Genomic DNA, 22,700 nt, shown 5'->3' on the forward strand with positions numbered 1-22,700 from the left:
GGAAATTCAGATCCAATGAAATATCTTTCTGCTTCTATCAAATTAATAAAAATGCTCAGCCTTGCTAATATCCCACGCTGCAAGAGGACAGGAAAAGGGGCACACACTGTAGGCTTCTGTGGGTGGATGTGCCTACATTCTTTTGTGAAAATTAATCCAGAAATAGCTAACAAAACTCCCAGTTTGAATACTCGTCAGCTAGCAATTCCACTTTGGGGAATCTATCCTCAAAAAAAAAAAAAAGCAGTGGCATCTCAGGCTGGATAAGCAGCACTGTTTGTAGACACATAGAACTGGTAGAGATTATTCCCAGCAGGAGAATAACTGAATAACTTGTAATAATTCATACTTTGGACTACTCCACAGCCATTAAAGATAATGTGTTAAAAAATAATAATAATGAGTTATGGCTGGGAATATTCGTTATACATTAAATTTTTAAAAGAAGTTACAGAGTAATATGGGTGGTATAATGTCATTTTTGTAAATTGTTTTTAAAAAGAAAAGAAACATTTTCTGGCCGGGTGCGGTGGCTCACGCCTGTAATCTCAGCACTTTGGGAGGCTGAGGCAGGCGGATCACGAGGTCAGGAGATAGAGACCATCCTGGCTAACACGGGGAAACCCCATCTCTACTAAAAATACAAAATTAGCAGGGTGTGGTGGCAGGTGCCTGTAGTCCCAGCTACTCGGGAGGCTGAGGCAGGAGAATGGCATGAATCCGGGAGGCGGAGTTTGCAGTGAGCCGAGATCACGCCACTGCACTCCAGCCTGGGCGATAGAGCAAGGCTCTGTCTCAAAAAAAAAAAAAAGAAAGAAAAGAAACATTTTCCATACATATATATACAAATTCTAATACATTTTATGATTGTAAAGGGAAGCATGGAAGGATTGCATTAAACAACACTGGTAATGTTGGTGGTCTATGGGTAGAGAATTGGGGTAGGCGAAAGCTATACATTGTTTGTGTGTATGTGTGTGTATATATATTTTTTGTTTGTTTGTTTTCTGAGACAGAGTCTTACTCCATCGCCCAGGCTGGAGTGCAGTGGCGCGATCTCACTCACTGCAAGCTCCGCCTCCTGGGTTCACACCATTCTCCTGCCTCAGCCTCCAGAGTAGCTGGAACTACAGGCACCTGCCACCACGCCCAGCTAGTTTTTTGTACTGTTTTTTTAGTAGAAACAGGATTTCACCATGTTGGCCAGGATGGTCTCGATCTCCTGACCTCGTGATCCACCTGCCTCGGCCTCCCAAAGTGATGGGATTACAGGCGTGACCCACCGCACCCAACCTATTTTTTTTTGAGATGGAGTTTCACTCTTGTCCCCCAGGCTGGAGTGCAGTGGAGTGATCTTGGCTCACTGCAACCTCCGCCTCCTGGGCCCAAGCAATTCTCCTGCCTCAGCCTCCCAAGTAGCTGGGATTACAGGCGCCCACCATCACACCTGACTATTTTTTGTATTTTTAGTAGAGACAGGGTTTCGCCATGTGGGCCAGGCTGGTCTCCAACTCCTGACTTCCAGTGGTCCGCCTGCCTCAGTCTCCCAAAGTGTTGGGATTACAGGCATGAGCCACCATGCCCAGTCACTTTTTTATTTTTAGTTATTTTTACTTTTTATATATTAATTTCAGAGTATGAAAAAAATCCAGTGGAGTTGCTTTTTAAAGGAAAAATACACACACAAACACACACACACACACACACACACACACACACACAGAGTCAGCTTCCAATGGCTATGTCTTTACCAACATATATAACTGGTAATGTGGATAACTCACAATGTAGCTGTTTGTCCCTGAGTTCTGGGCATTAATAAAATCTCCAAGAAAAATAACAAACTACTCTATTAAAGGATAACTATTCAAGACCTCCATCCAGCTCTCTTAGTCTTCTAAACTATGAACACAGCTCATTACCTCTCAAAATGGGCAGGACATCTATCCACAAGGGAACTGATCCACCTGCTGACTCACTGGCTGGCACAGCCCGGCACAGGAAAACCACCTGCAGGGGGTCCTCAAACAATGGAAACTGCACAGCTCTGTATTCATCACAGACCTCCGGCCAGGCCTGACACCCACCCCTGTCTCCAACCTTGCCGAGTCCTCCCCTTTCAACCTTAATCTTCTTCAACTTGGTCCAGTGGAATGGCTCCTTAAATTTCCCTTGTATCTTCACCTTTCCAGGCATGTTTTATGCTTTTCCTAAGAAAGAGAGAGCCTCCTTGCTAAAGTGGACCCCTTTACCAGCAAGCTTTATTTCATCCCCTTCTGCCTAATCGTTAGCAGGAGTTTGGCCTCTAAAAAGTCAGAGCAACTAAGTTCAAAGCTACTTCATAGCTGAGTGACCTTGGGTAAGTCACTTATCCCTCTTCCCCTTAGTTTACTCAGCAGAAGCACCAAGATTTCTTGAGGCTTTGGCTTGGAACAGAGTCAGGCTCAGTTCTGCTGTGTTCCAATGGCTAAGGCAAATCAGAGGCCCAGTCCAAACTCAGGGAGAGGGAACCACACAAAACCCTGAGCACCAGCAGGCAGAGGCCACCAGAGTAACAGGCTATTACACACACAATAAGTAAGTGCTCACTAAGCATGGGCTGTCTGTCTTAGCTAATAATTTTGTTTCTTAAATCCAGGAGAGTTGTTTCTACAATGGGTTTTCACTATGTGCAAACCACAGAGAGGGCCTAGAAAGCCATATGTTGCTAAAGAGCACATAGGTCTCATTTTAGAAGATTTAGAGAAACCAGAGGGCAGCCCTAAGCCCCACAGTATGGATTTCTGTATGAAGCCAGCCCAGCCATCCCAGCTGCCATTCTTAAATGACGAACAACCTTGGCAAGGCAGTTGCACCAATCTCAGAGGGCAGGCATATATATGGCAATGGGTCAGTGTTCCCCACTCACAACCATGTTAACATGCAAACCTGTCTCAACACAGCAGGAACCAATCATCATTTCTGCAAAGTGTTGTAGACAACAGGTGAAAAATGGTATACACTGTACCGTACTGAAAGAACTTTCAAGGTGCTTGCAGCAAAGTAAGTTTGAAGACAGAAAATAAGCCCATGAAAAAACAGACAGGAGGGTGGGAAATGGAGGACTCAGGACAGAAGTCATCTTATAATCTCCAAAATGTAAGCAGAGTGTGCTGTGTTCATTGTTGATCCCCAGACCCTAGAGTAATGTCCATACATAGGAGAACTGTGTGGAATTACTCAGAATCATAGGAAGCTAGAACTAACAGGTTATAGGTCGGGCACAGTGGCTCAAGCTTGTAATCTCAGTGCTTTGGGAGGCTGAGGCAGGAGCATCCCTTGAGATAAGGAGTTTGAGTTTGAATCCAGCCTGGGCAACATAACGAGACCCCATCTCTTAAAAAAAAATGTTTTTAGTATTAGCCAGGCATGGTGGTACACACCTGTAGCCCTAGCTACTTGCAAGGCAGAGGCAGGAGGATCGCTTCAGCCCAGCAGTTCCAGGCTGCCGTGAGCTATGATAGTGTCACTGCACTCTAGCCTGGGCAAAAGAGCGAGATCCTGCCTCTTAAGGCAAAAAAAAAAAAAAAAAAGAAAAGAAAAGGTTAGAGCTGTTGAAGAGAATAACACTGCAAAAGCAAACTGAATTAACTGTTTTACACATTTATTTAACTCTTTAAACTAAAATGTAGGGGATGATGTGCATTTTTCACATAAATAAGCTTTTCTCCTGTATCCAATTAATGTTTTCCCCTTTAGGTTTATTATTAAAAGGCAGTTCTCTCTCCACACCCTTGGGAACCCAAGGCTAAACCAGGAAGGGCGGGCTCGGGGAGGAGCCAGGAAGTGGAGCTAATTCACCAGTCTGCCACCTGTAGGCTGGTTCCAGCAGACTTAAACCTCAGTGCCCGCTAGACAGACATGAAAACAATGCATATTAAATAATGGTAAAAACTGAGCAATAGATGTGTGAAAACTATATAGAGAGGGGCATTTAAATCATGGCTCCCGTGTGCTTGCCTCCAACCTCCTCTCTTTTCTTTGAATACTCCCAGCTATGACCACATAGTCAGTTGTTCCTATTCAGCTCTCCAAGGCTCACCCTTGATCTAAAATACGCTTTGAAAATTAATACTCCCATTAGGATGAACAACCACACCTGTATCGATCGAGGTGTTCCAGAGGCAATTTTGCTCAGATCTTATGGTAAAAGCCATGCAATGAACTTAAAAAACAAAGACCATTATGAAATAAACAAACAAATAAGCAAAGATGGACGAATTTTTCAAATTTTAAAACTCAAGAACAAATAGCAAACATTAGTTTTAAAGGATTGGTTTGGATTTCTGTAGATGGAAGTAAAACACACTGAGTTTACAAGCCTATGCGATGTATTTCAGCACGATCCACCAAATGCAGTTACAGATGTCAAGAGTTCTCAGAACAAGTGCCTCTCTTCATAAATATCTGCTCTGCATATACATCTCTCCCATTCCCATAACGTCCATTCTTTGTTAATATAGGAAAAAAACCAACTTTCATCAAAATGCTACAAAACGCCAAAAATTAACTCTTGGGGACAGTCACTTTAATCGAGACGTCTTTCTTCTATGGAGATCTGTTCACCACTGGCTTCTCTGATTTGGTGGTTAAGAGTCTGAAAATCGGTCATCCTTAAGGTCTGGAGCTCAGAAAGCACGCCGCCCCCCCTTGCCTGCCCCCTGCCCCAGGACGCCGGATGCGGGTCGCCTGCCCAGTCCCGTCGCCCACAAACCACGCCGTTCTGGGCGGACGCGGGAAACCAGAAGTCCCCGAAGCCAAGTCAGCGAGCGACCACAGGGGCCGCCCGGCCGATCCCCGATATCCGGGCTGACCCAAAACCCGACGAGAGGCGCCCCTCCCCCGCCCCCCACCCCACCCCCCCACCGACCCCGGTCACGGCCGCCGCGAGGGTGAGAGGCGCGCCCACATGCTGCTCCGCTCCGGGTTCGGATCCCACCTCCTCGCCTCGGCCGCGACCGCTCGGATGGCGAGGTCGTGTCCCCGGCGCGCGCGGTCCCCGGCGCTCCCTCCGGCCGCTGCGGGCTCGGAGGACGGCGGGCGCCTGGCTGCTGTTTCCTCCAAGAAAAGTAACTCCGGGAATCAGCGCAATAGGAGCGGGAACGCGATGCTCCGAGAGCGGCGAGCCGGGCCCTGGAGTTATTCTGCTCGGAGTTTCGAACTGCGCCCCGCGCTGCAGCTACTCGGCCCCGGCGTTGGCCGCCGGAACTTGCCGCCCGCGGTGGCGTCCCGGCGGCCGCAGCGCCTAGCGCCCCCGGCCCGCGCAGTCCCCGGAGCCCGTCCCCGCCTGGTCGCGGACACTCACCGAGAAGCCTGCCCAGAAGGGGCAGGAGTGGCGGACGCGGGCCGAGGTGGTGAGCGCCAGCGCGGCGAAGCTGACTGCCACGATGAGGCATCCGAGCGCCATCTGCGTGGCCCCGAGCGCCAGCACGATGCGGGAGCGGCCCGGGCACTCGCGCAGGCGGGACAGGCTGCGGGGCAGCGCGGCGGGACGCGGCGCTCGGGGGCCGCCGGCCGGAGGCATCGCGCCGGGCGCCCGCACGCCTCGCCCGCTCCCGCCCGGCCCGGCGCGCGCCGCCGCCGCCTCTCCTCACAGAGGGTCCGAGGCAAGTTGCGCCGGGTGCAGGGACGGCCTCCCAGCCGGCTGCCAGGGCTGCGGCGGCCGCGCGCCGGGAGCGGGCCGGGCCGGGCGGGGAGCCGGGCGCCCGCAGCCCCCGCCGGTGCCCGCGCCCATGCCGCCGCCGCCGCGCCGCCCGCCCGCCGGCCGCGCCGCGCCGCGCTGCGCCCTCCCCCGCCCGCCCCGCGCGCTCCCCGGCCCGAGCGCGGGCGCGAGCCGCTGCCGTCCCCGGGCGCGAGCCCCGCCGCCGTGCGCTGGGCCCCAGCTGGGGCGGGAGCGGGAGCCGGGACCCGGGAGCCGGGAGAGGGGCGGGGAAGGCGCAGGTGCGGTCCTGGCGGCCCAGCCTCCGCGCTCACGCCTCGCGCCCTGGCGGCTGCAGGTCTGCGGAAGGAGAGCGGGGGCGGCAGCGCATCAAGGGCAAGGGCATCAGCCTCCGCGGCGGAGCCCTGGGTCGGCTGCGCGGAGGGGCCCGATAGCGGCAGCGGGCCAGCCGAGCCTTCAGAGCCTGGGGACGGCTCGGAATGGGCGCGCGGGGCGCTGAGGACGGGGAGACGGGCTGGGAGCAGACAGGAGGGAAATTCCGAGCGCTGGGCCGCAGGTGTGGCGAACAGGAGCCTCTTGAATGCAAAAATCCAAGATCCAAGATGCTGCTTTTCTGCAGTTCGAGAATCTCCCAAGCCATCCGCTGAGAGAACTCAGCTCTGGAGGACATTCCGAGAACATTGCCAGGACACACACGATGTCCCTTACCCACCTTTGGTTTGCATGCTTTTGATACAAGTTAAAAGTTTGGGCTTTAAAAAAAAATTGCACAAAACGAATTTAAATGCGCAATATCATTAATAACCGATTAAACCATCTCCACTCCCTCTTGCCAACATAGAGTTTAAAATATCTAAGTACTGGCTCCCTTGGAATACCGGGAAATCCTGCAAGTTTTGATTGCCATAATTCCTTTGTGGCCCTGTTGATGAGCCAACTTTAAGACTCTGCTTGTGTTGAAAAGGGCTGCATTGACAGATTAAGAGATCACCAGCGTTAGGGAGTCTGAAGGGACCAGACGTGAAAAGGCAAAGTTCAGAGTAATAAAGGGAAACGGCCGGTCATTTCCTGAGACCATTCTTCCGTGTCTTTCTAGCAGACCTTACTGTTGGATGAGAAACGCTAGAGAGTGTAGTCCCAAAATATCTCGGTTGCTGGTGCTTGAAATTTCACCGTTAGAGATATTGATTCCTTTGGGGCTTGACGATCCTCTATTAAAATGCAAATTCCCCTTGAAGGGGCTATAGCTCAAGCCTTTATCAGCCAACACCTTAGCAGGGATGGGATTTATTTTCCAATTTAACGAGATGGCCAAGGGATGAACAGGGGGTAGGGAATTCCACAGATAGAGTGGCTGATCTCAAAATGCTGGCCCGTGGCCAAACGCTGCCTTCTCCCCCAGTTCTTATCTTTAACAGGACTAAGGCTCTGGCCGGCATTGTTTAAAGCACTCCAGTACAAATTCCAATTTCCTGGAGACATTTTCTGCCTAGAAGTTCGCAGTGCAGCACTTTTTAAGAGCTTGAAACAATACAAGGCATGACCCTGGACTGGCAGGAAGTTATGTTCGCATTTGATCATCTCCCCCATTCATTCATTCATTCATTCATTCATCCGTTCATTCATTCCTCCAACAAAAGTTCATAAAGAGCTCTCTAATCATAAGGCTTTTCTTTTTTACGTTCTTAGGGTACATCAGTGAACAAAACAGACAAAAATCCCTGCCTTTAAGGGATTCAGAGAGAAACACACAATAGCCTAACAAATTAGTGAATTACAGTTTATTGACATTGTATACTATTCAAAAAATAGTATACACCCACTATGTGCCAGGCACTGAAGATCGAAGAATGAGTTACAAGCCCCCTGTACTCAGAGAACTTTCGGTCTAGTGGGAAGACTGGCGGCACACTGGGTTCAGTGTTATGGAGACTACACAGTGCCCCCCCCACCCCACCCCCACCAAAAAAAAGGAATCAGATGATAAGGAGATTTGAAAAGAGTTTTCTGACCACAATGCCAAAAATGGGTTGAGGGGTGCCCAAGTGAAAGAGTGTTCAGAGGCTGTTACTGTCAGCTGGCAAGAGGTGATAGTGTTTTGGATTAAAGTGGGGTTAGTGGAGATGTCGAGAATTGAGTGTGTTTGGGAGATGTTTCGGAGGTGTCAGCGATGAATTAAATAGAAGGGGGAGCCAGTTGGTGACCTCCAGTGATCTCCCATTTATGAATGAGAGATGCTTCCAAAATATATGTGAATTGATTTGTTTTATTTATTTATTTAAGAAAGGTACGGAAAGAGAGCTCCAAGCAATACAGCAGGAGATTTTGGTGAAGGTGGGTTAGGAGAGGGATCTGCTTTCGCTGTAAAATTTCGTTTGCATCCAAAGGGAGAGACTGATCTAGAAATTAAACTTACTTCGCATTTCTATCAATAAAAAAGCAGTTTTGTTGATAAAATGAAAACTTTAGACAAATAAATTTAACAGAGTTTACTTAAACAATGAACAATTCATGAATAAGGCAGCCCTCAGAATCATAAGAGGTTCAGAGAACTCCACTCTGCCATGTGGGCAGTATGTATAGACAGAAAAAGATTGAAGAAAGTAGAAATGAGGAACAAAAAGCAGATTAGTTGTTTCAAAGTTACTTTCCCCATAATGGTTAAAACTGAACTTCCTTATCATGTCTGCTCAAACTGGCCTTTCTGGATATTTGTCTGTTCTCTCTCTTCTTTCTCTCTCTCTCTCTTCTCTCTTTCTCTCTCCCCCTCTCTCTCTCTCCCTCTCTCTCTCTCTCTTTCTCTCTGTGTCTGTCTTTCCCCCACCCCTCTTCCTCTCCTTCTCCTGATTTCTCATAAAGTCAGCTAAACAACTGAGTTTCAGCTTGGTGGATTAGGACTTTAGCATGACTGACTCCATTTTAATTTGGTCTGTTGGTGGGAGCTCTGTCCAAATCAATGGCCTCCAAAAATTTTTATTTCATACTATGTTTTACAGAATTTTTTAATCCTGTTGTATTAAATGCAACAGCCAAAGTTACCTTGATGAACACTTGCAATTTGGAGATATAAATAGGGAGATAAACGTAGTTAAAGTGAGTTGATTTAATGGGAGTGAATCATAAAGAAAGAAAGGAAAGAAGAATGAAAGGGAAGGGAGGAAAAGAACAGAAAGAAGGGAAGGAGAAAGGTAGGGAGAGAGGGTGCTGGCCTGAGCTTAGCCTCCCTGGCACTGATCACGACAACTCATTGACTCTCTTTGATCTTCAGTGTTTGTCTCTTGTAAAAGCATTATAATCATACATGTCCTAGTGTTACAGAAGATTCTTGGAGACCCCTGGAACCAAGTTATGGCTTTTATTCTCCCTGGATCAGATGGGACTAATAGACAAAACATTGTTCTTTTGGGTTTTGTTTCTTTGTTTTTGTTTTTTTTTTTTAAAGACAGAGTCTCAGTCTGTCATCAGGCTGGAGTGCAGTGGCACGATCTCAGCTCACTGCAACCTCTGCCTCCCGGGTTCAAGCGATTCTTCTGCCTCAGCCTCCTGAGTAGCTGGGACTACAGGCGCACGCCCCCATGCCCAGCTCATTTTTGTATTTTTAGTAGAGACAAGGTTTCACCATGTTGGCCAGGATGGTCTAGATCGCTTGACTTTGTGATCCACCCACCTTGGCCTCCCGAAGTGCTGGGATTACAGATGTGAGCCACCACACCCGGCCAAGACCATTGTTCTTAAGCAAAGCATGACAAGGTGGCTGAGCTTCTTGCTGAAAGACAGGTTTCAGGGCTGCTTGCACCATGGGGAGACAAGGAACACTTACAAATGCCTCAGTCACCACATGCTTGTTTCAGATTCCTGCTCTTTTTGACCTGTACCTGTCCATACATAATGGATGAGAAAGAATCTAGACCCTTGGTAGCCTCTCTTACGCAGTAGAGAGTTGTGCTTGGATCTCACAATTTCTGCCTCTGGAAGAGTAATAGGGGAGAAACTCTACTTCTAGGAATGTCAGAGCAGCTACTTCTCCTACTAAAGACAACTTAGAAACCAGGGGGATTTTTTTTTAGTATCTCCTTAAAAGTATCAAAGATTATGGAGATAATGAGGGAACACCAGGCCTAGATGCAATAGGAGAAGGAATGCCGAGAGGTGTGTGAAGCACGTGGGCTGCCTTTCTAGCTCTGGCAGCTGCACACAGAATCAGAAAGATGAATTTGAGTTCAGGAGTCTCCAAAGGTGGGGACCCAGTAAACCAGTCCCCTGCCTTGTGACAGAACCCCAAATGGCTGCATCCCTGGAGCAGGAAATAAGTCAAACTTCCCTCTTTTTGCAGGTGCCCAGAAACCCCAATCCTGCATTGCACAAGCCCCTAGGAGCTGGCAAAACAATAGAAAATTATCTCTAAAGAAAGATATTATCATTCTAGGCCTCCAATTATTTCTATGAATAGCATTTTTAAAACTCACTTTCCCTTAACTTCCTCAACATGATAAAGGACATTTATGAAAGACCCACCACTAACATCATAATAAATGGTGAGAGACTGAAAGCTTCTTCCCAAGATCAGGAATTTGACATGTGGTGAATGTCCACATTCACCACCGCTGTTCAATATTTTACTGGAAGTTCAGCCAGAACAATTAGACAAGAAAAGGAAATAAAGGACATCCAAATTGTAAAGGAAGAAGCAAAACTATCTCTATTTGCAGGTGACATGATTTGATATATAGAAAATCTCAAAGAATTCACAAGAAAGCTACTAGAACTAATAAACAAATTCAGCAAAGTTACCAGGTACAAGATCAACACATAGAAGTTAGTTGTGTTTCTATACACCAATAATGAATAATCTGAAAAGGAAAACAATAAGACAATTACAATAATATCTAAAAGAATGAAATACCTGGGAATAAATTTAACCAAGGAAGTGAAGGCTTGTACACTGAAAACATTGCTCAAATAAATTAAATACCTAAATAAATGAAAAGACTTGCTATGTTTATGCATAGAAAGACAATATTAAGATGACAACACCCCAAATTCTCTACAGATTCAAAGCAATCCCTATCAAAACTCCAACAGCCCTTTTTGCAGAAATGGAAAAGCCAATCTTCAAAATCATATGGAATTCCAAGGGTCCCCAGATAGCCAAAGGGTCTTGAAAAAGAACAAAGTTGAAAGACTCATACTTCTAGATTTCAAAACTTACCACAAAGGTATAGTAATCTAAACAGCATGGTACTGGCATAAGAGTAGACATCTAGACCTTTGGAATATAATTGAGGGTCCATAAATAAATCCATACATCTAAGGACAACTGATCTTTAACAAGGGTGCCAAGTTCATTCAATGGGAGAAAGAATAGTCTCTTCAACAGATGGTGCTGGGACAACTGGACTTGTACTTACAAAAGAAAGAAGTTGGACTCCAAGCTCATATCATAATCAAAAGTTAACTCAAAATGGACCTAAATAAAAGAGCAAAAAGACAAACTATAACATGGAAAGAAATATATGCAAAGCATTTATCTTGACCAGAGATATATGCCATGTATTCAGATTATGGATAGAACTACTCAAAACAAAATGACAACCCAGTTTAAAAGTGGGAAAATGACTTGAATAGACATTTCTCCTAAGAAGATAAACGAGTGTCCTGTGAACACCTGAAAAGATGCTCATCACTCATCATTGGGGAAATGCAAATTAAAACCATAATGTTATGCCACTTCACACCCATCAGGATAGCTATATTATTAACTTTTTTGTTTTTGTTTTTGAGATGTTGTCTCGCTCTGTGGCCCAGGCTGGAGTGCTGTGGCGTGATCTCGGCTCACTGCAAGCTCCGCCTCCTGGGTTCACACCATTCTCCTGCCTCAGCCTCCTGAGTAGCTGGGACTACAGGCGCCCGCCACCACGCCCGCTAATTTTTTTGTATTTTTAATGGAGATGGGGTTTCACCGTGTTAGCCAGGATGGTCTCGATCTCCTGACCTCATGATCTGCCCACCTCAGCCTCCCAAAGTGCTGGGATTACAGGCGTGAGCCACCAGACCTGGCCAGCTATATTATTTAAAAAAAAAAAAGAAAGAAATAAAGGAGCAAGTGTTGGTCAAGATATGGAGAAATTAGAACCCTTGTGCATTTCTGGTGGGAATGTAAAATGGTGCAGCCACTGTGGAAAATGGCATGGTGACCCCTCAAAAAAATCAAACAAATTCTACTTCTGGATAAATACCCAAATGAATTGAAAGCAGGGACTCAAAGAGGTGTGTGTGTGTGTGTGTGTGTGTGTGTGTGTGTATGTATGTGTGTGAGAGAGAGAGAGAAAGGGAACACGTGTGATAGGGTGTTACTCTGTCACCCAGGCTGGAGTGCAGTGGCACAAAGACGGCTCATTGCAGCCTGGACCTCCCAGACTCAGGCAATCCTCTCACCTCAGCCTCTCAGGTAGCTTGGACTACAGGTGCGCACCACCGTGCCTGACTAATTTTTGTATTTTTTGTAGGGATGGGGTTTTGCCGTGTTGCCCCAGTTGGTCTCAAACTCCTGAGCCCAAGCAATCCACCTGTCTTGGCCTCCTGAAGTGCTGGGATTACAGGCATAATACCCATGTTCATAGCATCATTATTCCAAAGGTGGAAGCAAACCAAGTGTCCATCCTTGGATGAATGGATAAACAAAATGTGGTCTGTACATACATTGGAATCTTATTCAGCCTTTATAAGGAAGGAAATTCTGACACATGCTACAACATGAACAAACCATGAACATTAGGCTAAGTGAAATAAGGCAGTCACAAAAGGATAAATATTGTTCAGATCCACCTTATGAAGTACCTAGAGTAGTCAAATTCATAATGACAGAAAGCAGGGTGGTAGTTGCTAGGGGCAGAGGGGTGGTGGGAATGGGGAGTTAGTGTTTGGTGGGTACAGTTTCAATTGCGGAAGATGAAGGGTTCCTGGAGATGGTTGGTGGTGCTACTTGCACAACTATGGGAATGTGCTTAATGCCACAGAATTGCACACTTAAATTTGTTAAAATGGTAAATTTTATATTATGTATATTTTACCACAATAAGAAAAAAACAATGAAATTCTCAAATCCACGAGGATGGCTATAATAAAAAAAATGAAAATAACAAGTGTTGGAGAGGATGTGGAGAAATTGAAACACTTGTAGGTTGCTGGAATGAACGTAAAATGCTGCAGCCAACGTGGAAAACAGTCTGGCTGTTCCTCAAAAATAAACGTAGTATTTCCACATGACCCAGCAGTTCCACTCCTAGGTATATACCCAAAGGAAGTGAAAGCAGTGACTAGAACAGATACGTGTGCACCAGTGTCCTGGAGCATGTTTGTTCAGGTGATTGTCATTGGAGGGCTGGAAGCAAGCTGGACTCCCTGGACGCTGATGGAGAATCAGGCACATATAGAATTTTGACTTGTCTTTGTTCGTTAGGTTTAAAATGTCTGTCTCATTGCTACCAAAATAATTAAAGGTCAACTAAGTGCAGGGAGAGAAGAAATCTAATTTGACAGGCCTTGAAATACTTATTACTTCATAGGTTTTGTGATGAGATTTAAGTTAGATCATGAATACAGAAAAGTATTTTTTCAAACATTACGCACTTTATGAATGCTGGCCTTATTCCGTTAGCAGTTAAGTTCCTTACGGACAGGAATCATTCACGTTTGCAGTATCCTAATGCACTTAGCACAGTCCTAGCAGATAGTGGTATTCAATTACTATTTATTCAAGCTAATTCTGTATCTTAAACTATGTTAAAATTGAAGTTTTTAACACTTCTGGGATAGTATTGACTAGAATTTTGTGAAAAACCCCTGAGAAGTAAGTGACTTAATTATTGAAGGAGGGTAATAAGGCTAAGAAGTGAGTTCCAGTTAACTCAACTAGCACTATTAAATCAGGTTATTAGAAACCTATGCATTCTAATGGTTTCATTAGAATAAGCAGTTATTCATATGCTCAGACTCAAACAAACTTATACATTAAAGAGGTGTTTTGCCTTTAGGGAAAAACTATGAAAATTATGAGTCAAGCCTCATGAGATTTGATAATTCTCATCCATCAACTGAACAGAAAATAAATGGAGTAAAATTTATCATTTGGCTCTAAAGTATGGGTCACCTTCAATCAGAACTCCTTCACTTTTATTTTATTAAGAAGCAAAAGTAAAACACTTTGCTTATGGATAAATGGAAAGTTGCTTAGAGAAATAAGCATTAGGATGCACTCATTTTTGGTGTCGATTATGTGATTGGCCCACATTTTTATAGCAACAGCAAGAGCAGCAGCAGCAAATTGCTGAGACGTAATTCTTATGGCATATGTTGGCTTTTTTCATGCAAGCAAGCTATATGTTCAGTGGTAACCTGGACCATTCAGCAAAATCCATTTCTCTCTTCACTCTCTCCAACATGTTTCTCTAATCCTCTGCTCCAGCAAAATACTGGCCTTTGGTTTCTTTCTTTCTTTTTTTTTTTTTTTTTTTTGAGATGGAGTCTCGCTCTGTCCCTCAGGCTGGAGTGCAGTGGCGCAATCTCAGCTCACTGCCATCTCCACCTCCTGGATTCAAGTGATTCTCCTGCCTCAGCCTCCAGAGTAGCTGGGACTACACGCACCTGCCACCACACCCAGCTAATTTTTTTTTTTTTTTTTTTTTTTTTGAGACGGAGTCTCACTCTGTCACCCAGGCTGGAGTGCAGTGGCGCGATCTCGGCTCACTGCAAGGTCCACGTTCTGGGTTCACGCCATTCTCCTGCCTCAGCCTGCCGAGTAGCTGGGCCTACAGATGTCCGCCACCACACCTGTTTAATTTTTTGTATTTTTAGTACAGACAGAGTTTCACCGTGTTAGCCAGGATGGTCTCAATCTCCTGACCTCAAGACCCACCTGTCTCGGCCTCCCAAAGTGCTGGGATTACAGGCGTGAGCCACCGCGCCCGGCCAATTTTTTCTATTTTTAGGAGAGACAGGGTTTTTCCATGTTGCCAAGGCTGGTCTCTAAACTCCTGAGCTCAGGCAGTCGGCCCATCTCAGCCTCCCAAAGTGCGGGGATTAAAGGCGTGAGTCACCACGCCTAGCCTGGCCTTTGGTTTCTAAGCTTCTGGACAGTAATGGGTCACTCCTGCTGAGAATGACTTTCTTCATCACCTTTGCAAATTCTATCCCTCTCTTAGGTCTTCTCTCACATCTAAAAGTCAGGGCAGCAGAATGGTTAGGGCACCCATGTTAGTGTCACACTGCCTTAGTAAAAACCCCAATTCCACTTCCTAATGAAGGTAATAATAATACCTATCTTATAAATTTCTTGTGAGGATTAAATGATTTCATTTATCTAGAGTTCTTAGAGCAGTACCTGGCATATAGCAAACACTAAGTGCCAGTTATTTTTCTATTATTGTGTCAGTACTTCTATTTGAACATATTCCCGTTAGGTCTAGCTTTCCCTGGCCTATAGCGGCAGAACAGATTATGCTGGAAAAGACCAAAGGGAAAGTTAGGCCCACAGGGTCTGCATCCAGAAGACGAAGTTATATTAGAACCTCAAATGCAAGACTGAACCAAAATAGGAGGAAAGGTGAGATCTAACACCATTGGTAGACTAAGAGCAGAATACAGATATTCAGCAAAGGTGGCTTGGTACCTGGCACCGATCTTCTAGGTCAGCATAAGGCAAAAGAGGTTAGGCTGTTTCCTCAAATATGGTATAATAACTGAGAAGAGACTTCACAATGGGTATTTATTTGAATTTCCCACAGTGCACAGAATAACACCTTATTAGAATAAAAGCTATAGTAAATATTTGTATATTGATGTCTTAAAATTAAGAAAGTATTTAAAATGCTCCCCCTTTTAAGCCATCTATTCTATAAATATCTATTGAGTGAAATAATATACAAGACATTACCCTAAGCCATGTAAAGATCAGTAAGACCTCGCACCAGACCTCATATTTCTTATGGGCTAATTACTACCTATAATTCAATAGTCATTATTGTAATCACTTTATTAGTTTTAGTCTTCTAATTATATCATTATTTCAATATCTTTAGAATAAACAGACCAAGTAATGAAATTTCAGAAATGATTTAGTGATGTAAGTGTGGGATCTAAACAAAAACAACTTTCTAGGAGGTTTCAGATTTGATTATAATCATCTCCTGACATGGAAAGGATGTAGAAATCCTTTTTCTACTCTTTTCTTGTAGGGATTAAGTATCGTTGATTCTTAAGAAGGATATTGAAAAAAGGCAATAAGAAATACAAGAACATCCCTATAGACAGTGAGAGCATACCAGAAAGACATAACCACAAAATAGATCAACTGATTAGATGAGTGAGGGCCACCCACATTATGGAGGGGAATCTACTTCACTTAAAGTCCACTGGGTTAAATTTCCATCTCATCCATAAACACCTTCACAGAAATACCCAAAATAATATTTGGCCAAATATCTGGGTACTGTGGCCCAGCAAAGTTGACACAAAATTAATCACCACAATGATGAAATTTTTTAAAAACTCCTAAACAAATGGAGAGGCATAGTGTATTCATGAATTGCAAGAGTCAACATAGTAAAGATGTAAATTCTCCCCAAATTTCCTGATAGGTTTACTGCAATTCCTATCAAAATCCCAGCAAGTTGGTTTTTTTTTTTAAAAGACATATGTACATTTATTTTTAAATGTATGCAAAAAGGCACAGGCTCTAGAATAGCTAAAATAATCCGGGAAAAGAATTAAGTGGGAGTAATTACTTGATATTAAGGCTTACTACAGAGATAGAGTAATCAATATATTGTGGTGTTGGCAGAAGGATAGACACACAGTTCAATGTAACTGAATAGAGAACCCAGAAATAGATCCCCAAAATATGCTGGTTTTTTTTTTTTTTTTTTTTTTTTTTTTAGATAGAGGCTTGCTCTGTTGCCCAAGCTGGAGTGCAGTGGCACGGTCTCAGCTCACTGCAACCTCTGCCTCCCAGGTTCAAGAGATTCTCACGCTTCAGCCTCCTGAGTAGCTGGGATTATAGGCGTGCACCACCATGCCCGGCTAATTTTTTTGTATTTTTAGTAGAGATGGGTTTCACCATCTTGGCCAGGCTGGCTAATTGATTTCTGACAAAGGTGCAAAAGCAATTCAATACAGGAAGAAAATAACTGTTTCAACAAATGGTATTGGAGCAAATGGACATCTATAAGCAAAAACAAATAAACAACGACTTCTATTTAAACCTCACACTTTATACAACAATGTATTCAAAATGAATCATGGACGGACTTACATGTAAAACAGAAATGAAAGGAAAAAAGAATTTCAGAAATAAAGACTAAACAAAAAGCAGTACAAGAGTGAATAAACACAATAAATAAAAACCTGAGGAGCAATAAAAAGCAAAAAGGAGGAAAATTTTCAAGATCATAAAGAAATTAAAAAGATAGAAAAGATTTTAGATAGTGGCATATTTGAAGAGTGTTAAAGAAGATCCAACATGTGGCTGAAAGGAGTTTCTGAAAAGGGAAACCAAAGCAAGGGAACAAAACAAATATTAAGAACTGTCTCTCAAGAAAATAATCCTGAATTTATTTTATTTTATTTTATTTTATTTTTTGAGATGAAGTCTCACTGTGTCACTCAGCCTGGAGTGCAGTGGCACAATCTTGGCTCACTGCAACCTCTGCCTCCCAGGTTCAAGCGATTCTCCTGCCTCAGCCTCCTGAGTAGCTGGGATTACAGGCAGGCGCCACCACGCCTGGCTAATTTTTGTATTTTTAGTAGAGATGGGGTTTCTCCATGTTGGTCAGGCTGGTCTCGAACTCCTGACCTCATGACCCGCCCCATTGGCCTCCCAAAGTGCTGGGATTACAGGCATGAGCCACCGCGCCCAGCCCTGAATTTTTAAAAAGATTTGAAATTGCACATTAAAGGAGGATACTCTGTACCAGACAATATCAAACCAGAATGATCATGACCAAAATATATTGGAATAAAATTTCTGAGCTCTAAAGAAAAAGAAGATATTTTGGGGGATCACGGTAAAAAGACCAGGTGACTTAAAAGGGAAATAAAATATTGAACAATAATTCATTATGCCAGAAAAATGATGTGAAAGCATTTTAAGGAAAATCAAGAAAAGAAAATATTACTCAAAGATTTTATATCCGGTAAAACTAAATTTCAAGTAGAAAGGACACAGATAGACTGAATAAAGAAAATGTGGTACATATACACCAGGGAATACTATGCAGCCATAAAAAGGAACAAGATCATGTTCTTTGCAGCGACATGGATGAAGCTGGAAGCCATTATCCTCAGCAAACTAATGCAAGAACAGAAAACCAAACATGCATGTTCTTACTTACGAGTGGGAGCTGAACAATGAGAACACATGGACACAGGGAGGGAACAACACTTACTGGGGCATGTCAGGGGAGAGCAATGAGGGGGAGAGCATTAGAGAAAAGAGCTAATACATGCTGGGCTTAATACCTAGGTGATGGGTTGATAGGTGCAGCAAACCACCATGGCACACATTTACCTATGTAACAAACCTGCACATCCTACACATGTACCCTGGAACTTAAAAACTAATAATAATAATTTTTTTAAAAAGTAAGGATGCAGATAAACTATCATCAATGTGCAAAAATTCAAGGAATCTTGTTCCCCATAATCCCTTTCTGAAGAATTGTGTTAATGTGCTTCAAACAACCAAAATAACTAGACAGACATTGACATAAGTATAGATGGTGAGCACTGCTCCTTTTAGAACTGAAAGTAAATGAGGGCCCTTTCCTCACACCATATGCAACTATTAACTCAAAATCCATGAAAGGCCTAATGTAAGAACTAAAACTGTGAAACTCTTTGAAGAAAATATAGGTGTACATGTAGTACTTGACCCTGGATTGGAAGTGGTTTCTTAGCTATGAAACCTAAATCACAAGCAACCAAAGAAAAAAATAGATAAATTGGACTTCATCAAAATTAAAACTTTTTTCAAAAGACACTATCAAGAAAATGAAAAGACAATGCACAGATAGGGAGAAAATGTTTGCAAATCATGTATCGCTTAAGGGTCTAATATCAGAAAATAAATGTATATATTTATCCTACAAATACAGTAAACATGTATTTGTAAACTGTTGCAGCTCAACAGTAAGGAAATAAACAACCCAATTAAAAAGTGGGCAAAAGATCTGAAGTGATGTTTCTCCAACAAAGGAAAGAAATGGCTGCTGAAGAAAACAAAATCTATATCTTGAAGAGATATCTGCACTTCATCTTCATTGCAGCATTATTCACAATAGTCAAGTTATGGAATCAACCTAACCGTCCATTGATGGATGAAGGAATTTTTTAAATGTATGTGTGTGTGCATGTGTGTGCATGTGTGTGTGTGTGTGTGTGTGTGTGTGAAATGGAATATTATTCAGCCATAAAAAAGAAGGAAGTCCTGTCATTTGCAACAACATATATGAACACAGAAGACATTATGCTAAATGAAATAAACCAGGCAGAGAAGGACAAACAGTGTATGATCTCACTTACATGTGGAATCTAAAAAAGTTAAACTCACAGAAACAGAGTAGAATAGTGGCTGCCAGGGACTTTGGGGTGGGGGAAATGGGAGATGTTGGTCAAAGGGCAAAAACTTTCACTTATAAGATGAGTAAGCTCTGAGAATCTAATGTACAGCATGCTGATTATTGTTAATAACACTGTATTTTGTATTTGAAATTTGCTAAGACAGATCTTCAGTGTTCACATACACAAAGAATGGTAATTATGTGAGATGATGGATGTATTAATTTACTTAATCATGGAAACAATTTCATAATGTATATGTATATCAAGTCATCACATTGCATATCTTAAATATATACAATTTTGTCAATTATACTTCAATAAAGCTGGAAAAATATAAACAGTAAACTCAAAGATCGATGGATAGATAGATAGATAGATAGATGATGGATAGAATGATTTAGTTGTTTCCCCATTCATTGTAAAGTTAAAGATGAATACAAATTATGTTGCATTCCTCTTATATACACCTAATTACATCAGAGAGCTAATATGTACGTCAGAAAAATACATGAAAATGAGTGCTTTATAAGACAACAAGGATTGAAGCTAACTGGGAAATCCTTATATACTTTTATACCCCTATATACACTTAAACAGGAGTTTCAACATCATTCCTAATTTTTCAGAGAAGCACATCCATTTTCAAAATTATTGATTCACTGAAATTTATCTCTTGATCATTTTCAAATCATATTGAATTGCGTGAAACCCTCAAAAAAAAGAAATAGCCAATAAGCACATGCAGAGATGCCCAACATCATCAGTCATTAGGGAAATGCAAATCAAAACCATGGTGAGACACCTCTTCACACACACATGAAAAGATGATCATAATCAAAACTATGGACGAGAGAAAGTGTGGGTGAGGATATGGAGAAAGTGAAGCCTTTATACAGCCAGTGGAACATAAAACGGCACAACCACAGGCCGGGCGCGGTGGCTCATGCCTGTAATGCCAGAACTTTGGGAGGCCGAGGCCGGCAGATCACGAGGTCAGGAGATCGAGACCATCCTGGCTAACACGGTGAAACCCCGTCTCTACTAAAAATACAAAAAATTAGCCGGGCGCGGTGGCGGGCGCCTGTAATCCCAGCTACTCGGGAGGTTGAGGCAGGAGAATGGCGTGAACCCAGAAGGCGGAGCTTGCAGTGAGCCAAGATCCCGCCATTGCACCCCAGCCTGGGCAACAGAGTGAGACTCTGTCTCAAAAAAAAAAAAAAAAAAAAAATGGCACAACCACTTTGGAAAACAGTCTGGCAATTTCTCAACATGTTAAACTTTGATTTACCATATGACTCAGCAATTCCAGTCATAAGTATATACCCAAGAGAACTGAAAATATATTTTCACACAAAAACTAATATACAAATATTGACAGCACTATGATTCATAATAGCCAAAAATGGTAACAACCTATATATCCCTCAACAGATGAATGAACAGACAAAATGTGGTATATCCCAACTAGACAGTATTTTCAGCCACAGAAAGTAATTAAGTATTGATACATGCTATAACACAGATGAATTTTGAAAATATTATGCTAAGTGAAAAAAGCCAGTCACGAAAGGCCACGATTCTATTGGTATGAAATGCCCAGAAGAGGCAAATCCATAAAGAGAAGGAAAAATAGATTAATGGCTGTCAGGGCTGGAAGGAGGAGGAATGGGAATCTCTCCTAATGGGTAGAGGTTTCTTTTTCAGGTGACAAAAAAGTTCTAAAATTGGATAGTGGTGATGGTTGCAGAACTCTGTGACTATACTAAAAAACAATGAATTGCGTACACTTTAAAAGAGTGAATTTTATGGTATGTGAATTATATTTCGTAAAGGTGTTATTTTTCTAAAAGACCAATGGAGGGTTAAAAAGAAAGTATAGGCTGGCCACAGAGGCTGACACCTGTAATCCCAGCACTTTGGGAGGCCAAGGTGGGCGGATCACTTTAGGTCAGGAGAATTAGCTGGGCGTGGTGGTGCACACCCAGCTACTCAGGAGGCTGAGACACGAGAATCACTTGAACCCGGGACGGGGAGGTTGCAATGAGCCAAGATTGCACCACTGCACTCCAGCCTGGGCAACAGAGCAAGATGCTGTCTCAAAAAAAAAAAAAAAGAAGAAAAGAAAAAAGAAAGAAAGTATAGTATGCTCTGATTATATGCTCTGACAATATAGATGTAATTTGGCTATTTTTAAAAACGAGTTGAATGGGGAAAACATATGTAAAACTGGGAACTACTTGCAGTAATCAATTGATTCTGGTAGTATTAGTATTAGCATGGGGAGATACTTAGCATAATACAAGATTAAGCAAATGAGGTATTATGGGATATTCTATCATCCCTTGTGTTCTTGAAAACCAAATTCTCGAGGTAGAGGAAAGGAGTTGGAGACATACCCAGGCTAGGTTACATACAGAACTCTGTAGTCCTGAATTTGAACTAGAAATGGGAATATGAGTTCATGAGATAGGCTGTCTATCTGTGTAGCTAACCGTGTGTGTGTGTGTGTGTGTGTGTGTGTGTGTGTGTGTGTGTGTTTCGTAGCTCTGTCCACTGAAAAAATCTAGAAACAATGACCAACCCAGTAGCAATGAACATCCCAAGGGCCCCAACTATGGTCCCGAAATATTACACCATTTCTCAATAAGAGAAATGGCTGAGCTGAAGTTTGGGATCATACAGGACTGCAAAAGAGCTGTGAAAGACTGTTATACTAGAGCGATGACAAAAGGGTTCAGGAACCCACTTTAGATGTTCTTATTTGCTAAAGATTAAAACAATTTTTTTCTGAGTGCCAATAAGAATACTCATTGTAAGGCATTCAAACCTACCAAATATGTTTAAATTCAGAAGTTTATAATCATATGTTTTGAAACTCACTGGTTGCCCTCAGAGGATGATAGGAAAACAACTCATTATCTTAAAACCTGGCAAATTAGAAAACAATTATCTTGCCTTCCTATATGAAGTGTATCATTGGGAAACCAGTTAGTAGATGAGAGGAAGTGTCTTTTTTTATTTTTTGAGAGACAGTCTCGCTCTGTCACCCAGGCTGGAGAGCAGTGGTATGATCTCAGCTCACTGCAACCTCTGCCGCCTGGTTCAAGCAATCTGCTGGCCTCAGTCTTCCGAGTAGCTGGGACTACAGGCATGCGCCACCATGCCTGGCTAATTTTTGTATTTTTAGTAGAAACGGGGTTTCACCATGTTGGCCAGGCTGGTCTCAAATTCTTAATCTCAAGTGATCTGCCTGCCTCAGCTTCCTAAAGTGCTGGAATTACAGGTGTGAGCCACCACGCCCGGCTGGAAGTGTCTTTTTGTAATAATACTGCAAACAATAATTGAAAAAGATATTGAATTAAAATGTCATCATTTTGCAAATCACAAT

General features: G+C 43.1%; 1 protein-coding gene across 6 annotated transcripts in view; it reads right to left on the reverse strand.

The window, feature by feature from the left end:
• ENTREP2 (endosomal transmembrane epsin interactor 2) overlaps nt 1-22,700 on the reverse strand; it is a 567,326-nt gene that overhangs the window by 457,100 nt on the left and 87,526 nt on the right. Inside the window, exon 1 of one of the 6 annotated variants that reach the window (XM_063794031.1) lies at nt 5,345-5,693. In XM_063794031.1, the coding sequence (XP_063650101.1) occupies nt 5,345-5,563 (219 nt within the window). In that variant the 5' untranslated portion in view covers nt 5,564-5,693. 6 annotated transcript variants of the gene reach the window in all.

Source organism: Pan troglodytes, chromosome 16 (assembly GCF_028858775.2).
Source record: "Pan troglodytes isolate AG18354 chromosome 16, NHGRI_mPanTro3-v2.0_pri, whole genome shotgun sequence".
NCBI classification, from domain to species: Eukaryota; Metazoa; Chordata; class Mammalia; order Primates; family Hominidae; genus Pan; species Pan troglodytes.